Source organism: Thalassophryne amazonica, chromosome 12 (assembly GCF_902500255.1).
Source record: "Thalassophryne amazonica chromosome 12, fThaAma1.1, whole genome shotgun sequence".
Classification (NCBI taxonomy): Eukaryota; Metazoa; Chordata; class Actinopteri; order Batrachoidiformes; family Batrachoididae; genus Thalassophryne; species Thalassophryne amazonica.
This window is the reverse complement of record NC_047114.1, coordinates 37141541-37148589: the sequence shown is the minus strand read 5'-3', so window position 1 is coordinate 37148589 and position 7049 is coordinate 37141541. Positions and strand designations below refer to the sequence as shown.

Here is a 7049-nt window from a genome sequence, read left to right as displayed (position 1 = left end):
GATCAAAAACATTTTCTATCTACACAAGACAGATATTCATTACAAATCTCTAATCTGTTACTGAGCACTTCTTTAATCAGATAATCCATCACCTCACAGGTGTGGTATTTCAAGATGCTGATTAGACAGTATGATTATTGCACATGTGTGCCTTAGGCTGGCTACAATAAAAGGTCACTCTAAAATGTGCAGTTTTGCTTTATGTGGGGGGGGGGGGTCAGACATCCAGTCAGTATCTGGTGTGACCATCACCTTCGCATAGTGTTGATCACCAGCCAGATGCCACTGCATGTCAGCATTTGTCCACTGAAGTTGGTTACGACAACAGCGAACTGCAGTCAGGTCAAGACCCAGATGAGGACAATGAGCATGCAGATGAGCTTCTCTGAGCTGGTTCTGGCAGTTTGTGCAGAAATTCTTTGGTTCAACTTGGAGGTGAACATACTGGATGTGGAGGTCCTGGGCTGGTGTATCTGCTGGTGTGGTTACATGCGGTCTGCAGTTGTGAAGCTGGTTGGATGTACTGAGGAATTCTCTGAAACACCTTTGGAGACAATTTATGGTAGCGAAATTAACCTTCAATTCATGGGCAACTGCTCTGGTGGACATTTCTGCAGTCAGCGTGCCAATTGCACACTCCCTCAACATCTCTGGCATTGTGCTGTGTGATTTAAAACTGAACAGTTCAGAGTGGCTTTTAATTGTGGCCAGCCTAAGGCACACCTGTGCCATAATCATGCTGTCAGCATCTTGATCTGCCACATCCGCGAGGTATTGGACTGCCATCAGGTAGTGATCAAATCCAGTGGTTGGCCGGTTAGTCTATTTGTGCCTTTCAACCAGTGATCGGGTGAATAGACCTCTTGCCATTACGTACCTGGTCGCTGGGCAAATAGTCTCTCAAAAATTCATAAATGTAAATATTGTTTGATTGATCGAGGGGCTTGATTGAGCATGTACAAATAAGTAAGACAATAGGATCTTAATGTATAATTATATATGCATTTGCACTGGGATACCAATTAAATAACTGCAAATTATAAAGATGATGATGCTCATATGGCTGAGGGTCTTTTAGCATTGCCTTATATTTTTAGTTTCAAGAGTGAGGTATTTAGTGAGTCATAATACTAAAACTGAAACCTTTTTGAAGAAATTTCAAAAAGTATACTGAGACCATTAATTCCTGTTTTGTTCTAGTAACAAACCAAACAAATGTGAGGCGGAGATCAGAGCGCTTCCTTGAAGGGAGATAAGAGACAAGACCATGTTCTGGGTGACTTGTCCATCATACAAAGTGCTTTCCTCCTGTAGCAGCGGTGGAGTCTTGTAACTTTGGTAATGGTAGTCCTGAGACTTCAGAAGCAGTTTTTACTGTAATCAGAACCATGTAGTCACATGCTGTAATATTTCCTGACCAAACCAGGGGACCAGTTAAAGTAGATTAGCAGATGTGCTGTATTTCATCAAACATCTTAAAAAAAAAACTAAAGCGGCTGTTGTGCGTTTTTCATGAAATAACTGATGTGCATGCACCAAGAGACCAGGAATCTAAAATATGGATGTCCCTGCAACTTCTTGGGAGGCATAATTGCAAAAACACGCACTTTAACTTGCACAAATTTTAATTAAAGTGCACCCTAGCCAGCTAATACTACGTAGTAAGTAAAGTCTGATTTTTGCTATCTGACCCACGTGAATTGTGAAAATAAGGGCTCCAGTGAGCGGGTCATGATTGTAATTAAAGCGCGCGTATGCTTTCACCCTAAGGGCCCAGTCACTATAGCAAGTATGGTGTTGATCACTTAATTGCTGTGGCTGTGCATAGCGAATACAACGGTCAGTTAGCGTTGTACATTAGATTATAAAAAGGCTCTGTAGCATATCTGAGCTTATGCTCGCACAGGGATTGAAGCTTGAATATCCGGGATGGACCAAGTACAGTGGCTCCTCCTTTTCACTGAAAGGAGCCGATTAAGGTGGTGCAGGTGTCTGGTGGGGATGTCCCCTGGTCATTTCTCTACAGAAAGGTCCGGGTCCGTCCACCTGGGAGGAGGCCCCTAAGAAGACCCAGGACATGTTGGAAGGATTACATGTTCTGACTGGCTTCGGAATGCTTAAGGATTCCCCAGGAGTTAAGGCCTGGCTGTGGATAGGGAAGTGTGGGATGAGCTGCTTATTCTGTCAACTGTCAACTGAAAAAGCAACTTTGCTTTAACTATGTAATATATAGACATCTGCTGGATGGCTTATGGAAAATTATAAACAGCTGTTTGAATTTACATGTATCCACCCATCAGTGCCCGCTAGCAACTGCTTAAAGAACAGAGCTGCAACAATTGATTCACTAAAAAAAAAAAAAATCCCAATTCTCCATCTCTAGCTTGTTAAATGTGAATACTTAATGGATTGTTTTAGATTCTTTAAGCCTATGTGACAGTAAACTAAATATTTAACCCTGTAAAACCCACATATAGAAAAACAAAAAAAATTTCAGTCGTTAAGACGTTATTGTAGGAGGCCTTTGAGGGAGAAAATTAGTTTTTTTTTTTTTTTTAAATGTTTTTGTAGGTTTTTACAGAAATGTAATATTGCAACTTTGGGCTCTAAGGGGAGCAGAATCTCCTGTATTTGTGGTCATTGTCTATCAACAGTACAGAACTAAGGATTTATTTGCAGGGTTTTGCTTTTGTATAGAACAGTATAACATGAAAAATAATGTCATGTTGTGAACAGTCAGTTATTGCAAGACAAGAACTTTGCTATTTATTTACAGTGATATTCCCAAAAACAGTTCTTGTCCTCTGAAAAACAGGCGAACATCACACTTGGCACACTGGGTGTTATACCCTTTACTGCAATGTCTGCAGTGTCCTCTCTTCATATTCATGGGGAAATGTCCAGTTTGGTCCTTGCACACATGCTTTCTGTAAAGAGGGACCGTTTGGACTCCCATCACCTGGGGAAGGTCTCTTCCCAGCATTCAAAGGACTCCCTGCTGCACCTGGGCTCCTGTTGGCTGAAGATGGTCGTCCTGTCTTTGAAGTTTTTGGTGTTATATCCACCTGGAAAGAGAAGAATCAATATTAATAATCAATTCATGTACATGCCAAAAATGCAGGATGATGCAAGTCAAAAATATCACAAACATTGCAAATAGCAGAAATAGATTCTTACCAAAATGACAGATAGTGTGGAGCCTGGAACTTTCTCATGTTCATTATCTCCTTGTTTGGCACCTTAGGAGATTGGTAGTGCTGCTTGTAAAGGAGCCAGGCGTTGACCACAGCAAGGGTGATGGTGTGCCAGAAGATATACGTGTACCAGCGCTGGGATTTCAGGGCAAACTTGTATTTTGCTGTGAATGAGTCCAACAAATCCAGGCCTCCCATGTATTTGTTGTAGGTACCCACAATGTAAGGCCGTTCAACGTCAGTGTAGGTTTTGGTGGCTTTGTTCCAGCGTTGAATCTTCTGCACAGGTTCTGGTTCAGCGAAGGATGACACAAGTGTGACGGCTCTGTTGTCATGCCATTTGACAGCACAGATGTGTTTCCCCTCCACTCTGTAGTCAAAGCTTCCTCTACCCTTCTTCAAGATCTTTTCATCAAGGTTGCAGTTGGGAAGGCGAACCTGCCTGGCTGTTCCTGCATAATGGATTTCTTGCTCAAGGAGCTTCACTACCAATGGAACAGAGGTGAAGTAGTTGTCTGCATAGACCTTGTAGTTCTGACCCTTTGGAAGTATGGAGACAAGCCTCATCACAACATCACCTGACAATCCAAGTTCAGATTTGACTCGTACTCCAGTGTTCACGCTCCTTTGGTAAACAAAGTCAAGCATCATGCCAGAGATTCCAGCTCTCACCCACACTTTGAACCCCCATGGCTGTGGCATGCATCGCATATACTGCTTGATGCTGCAGAACTTCTCCTTGAAAGGAATCATCATCTCATCCACAGAATTGTGCTCTTTGGGTACCACCTGCAGATTCTAGATAAACTGTATAACAAGAGGGGATGGTGGGGAAATTGATTTTAGTATGAAGTGCTTACACATTGCACTAAAGTAACCCATTCACACATTTAACTGGTCACACAACAGTGCATAGGTGAATGATCGTAAACTCTGATTATCATACTAATAGATGTGCAAGTCGCCTCCAAGTTACACCACCACCTTACGTTCCTGAGCATCATCACCTGTTACAGAACAATGGAAACATGCCCCCAAGCACCCCCCACTATGTCTTTGACTATGAATTGATCTGAACATTCTTACCATGAACCAAGACAAGGGTAAGATGTGGACTAACAGAATTACTTTGTTAGAAAGTCCTGCTTTATGTGAAAAGGGGAAAATACCGAGTGTTGAATGTGGTTAAAAATCATAAGTAAATTAAAAAATATATATAGCAGGGGTGGTGGCCAAGTGGTTAATGTGCTTGGTTTTAGTGCAGAAGGTTCTGGGTTCAAATCCCACCCCTGCCACATTTCTCCATGTAATGTGGAGTTGCGTCAGGAAGGGCATCCGGCGTAAAACCTGTGCCAATTCAACATGCAGATCCACCTTGGATTTGCTGTGGCGACCCCACATGGCAATATATCATCGCACACTAGTTTCTAATACAATAATGTCATCTAATATAAGGCTAGAGTGTGTAAATCATGTGTTTAAATTTATATTGAAGTTCCTCTCAAAACTGGGTTGTTTTGACTACCACAATCACCCGTTGTAATATTACAATTACAAAACAAGCTTTAAATAAAATGTAAGACACATTTTCAACAATGACTACATATGGACATGCTCTAGACACTGTAACAAACAAACGCACACAGAAATATTTAAAGCATTTTAACTTACTTTAATCAGATTAATCCAATCCAATGAATTGAGGGGATGATGGTGTCTCAAAAATCTGGAGGTTCTGTGACTTCTGAACCCCAGGGCAGGCCTTATATACAAATGTATGACCATTCTGAGGCTGAACAACAGGACCAAATGAGTATGTTAATGTGGTTTAACTACCCCCCCCCAAAAAGTTTTTTTTGGGGGATAAAAATTGTTGTAATTCTGCAACAGTGGGTGAGTAAAACCAGCCCTGTGAAGGCATCATTTTAGGCTCTGAAAAATTGACTTTATGGACCAAATAACTACAGAATGGGGAAAATAAAACTGAACAATGAATAGAATGCATGTGGATGACAGTGATACAAGAGGGTTTTTTTTTTTTTTGTCAATACTGCAAATCTGAACTACTGTTCCACAGTATATCTAAACCTGTTGAAAACCTTTTAAAACATTGTTCGAGAGTCTGTATCAAAACGAAAACATCACGTGTTTAATGGGGCTTTATTACATCAGCAGCTGCTGTTCACTGGTTATTCAAGCTTGGTTGGGGCTAAATCATGTGGTTCTTGCCCACCCATTTTTTTTTTTTATACAGATGTTTGATGAGACCAGTTTCTCTGCCTGTCACTTTAAACAGAGAACTGCTGCTTGCTGCACCAGAAAAACAAAACATATGTCCATCTCTCACAACCAGCATAGACAACATGCTTCAGAAGAATTCTGCGAATTCATAAGACTTCTGCGACATCCTTTGGAGACCTGTTGTTGCAGATTTCCAGATTCTGTCACTCCAAGCATCCAAGAGCCTGACTCCCCCTGGACAGGATACCAGGACAATGCCGGTTACTACCCCAGCCAAGGCCAGTAGCCATTCACAACTGGGTGGACAAAGATGGCAAGGGTCTTGTCCAAGGACAGACAACTCTTTATCCCCTCAGCAACCTGCTCTGACATCACAAGTCTTAAGCTTTCAGGCCTAAATTTCTAACAGTGCAGCTTGGAATATGCCTAAAAATACATCAAGAACTATATGCAACAATGAAAGGTAGCAAAAAAAAAAAAAGAACCATTTAAAATAAATGATGCTTGAGAAAACTGCCTACACAACCAGTGATGTTTCACAGGAAGTTAAGTCCAGTTTGGATGTAAATTGTGTGCATGGAGAAAATTCTGCCCAAAACAAAATTTAGGCCTGAAAACACTCATTTGATACATAACATTGTGTGTGTAATTCTGCTTTAATGTTGTTATTATCAGTGTGTGGGGTGACACACCCACTCCACATGTGGCAGAGATGGTAGTGTAGGAATTACATCTCTCCGCAGCAAGGTGGTGCTGTGAGCATCAGCTCTTTTCCATTTAAAGCAACATAAACAGGTGCATTTCTTAGACCTGAAAACGCTTCTTTTCTTTCAATCAAGTTTTTAAATGTCCATTTTTAAAGGCTGCAGCCGACACACATTCTAAACCAATTTTATGAGCTTTGTCCCTATGCAAAATCATCACTGTCATCTTCAAAGATTTTAAATTTGTTCCTGTACTATACCATAAAATCCACATTCTGCTGTTTTTCCTGTTAAAATTTTAAGATGGAATGTATTTGAATGTCTCTGTTTTTGGGTAATAAATTCTACTACAACCCCTGGCAAAAATTATGGAATCACCGGCCTCGGAGGATGTTCATTCAGTTGTTTAATTTTGTAGAAAAAAAGCAGATCACAGACATGACACAAAACTAAAGTCATTTCAAATGGCAACTTTCTGGCTTTAACAAACACTATAAGAAATCAGGAAAAAAATTTGTGGCAGTCAGTAACGGTTACTTTTTTAGACCAAGCAGAGGGAAAAAAATATGGAATCACTCAATTCTGAAGAAAAAATTATGGAATCATGAAAAACGAAACGCTCCAACACATAGTATTTTGTTGCACCACCTCTGGCTTTTATAACAGCTTGCAGTGTCTGAGGCATGGACTTAATGAGTGACAAACAGTACTCATCATCAATCTGGCTCCAACTTTCTCTGATTGCTGTTGCCAGATCAGCTTTGCAGGTTGGAGCCTTGACATGGACCATTTTCTTCAACTTCCACCAAAGATTTTCAATTGGATTAAGATCCGGACTATTTGCAGGCCATGACATTGACCCTATGTGTCTTTTTGCAAGGAATGTTTTCAGAGTTTTTGCTCTATGGCA

At 40.8% G+C, this 7049-nt stretch overlaps 1 protein-coding gene across 1 annotated transcript; it reads right to left on the bottom strand.

Moving 5' to 3' along the window:
• Nucleotides 1–2445: 2445 nt before the first annotated feature.
• On the bottom strand, nucleotides 2446–6593 carry LOC117521890 (piggyBac transposable element-derived protein 3-like). The gene is made up of 3 exons (XM_034183245.1): nucleotides 4866–6593; nucleotides 3178–4001; nucleotides 2446–3065 (listed from the first exon to the last, which is right to left on the bottom strand). Exons 2-3 carry the CDS (start codon nucleotides 3948–3950, stop codon nucleotides 3056–3058), a joined length of 783 nt encoding a protein of 260 aa, XP_034039136.1. The 5' UTR covers nucleotides 3951–4001; nucleotides 4866–6593; the 3' UTR covers nucleotides 2446–3055.
• Nucleotides 6594–7049: the final 456 nt, after the last annotated feature.

Coding starts and splice junctions, on each gene's coding strand:
- LOC117521890 (XM_034183245.1), bottom strand. CDS start 3,950: ATGATGATTCCTTTCAAGGAGAAGTTCTGCAGCATCAAGCAGTATATG.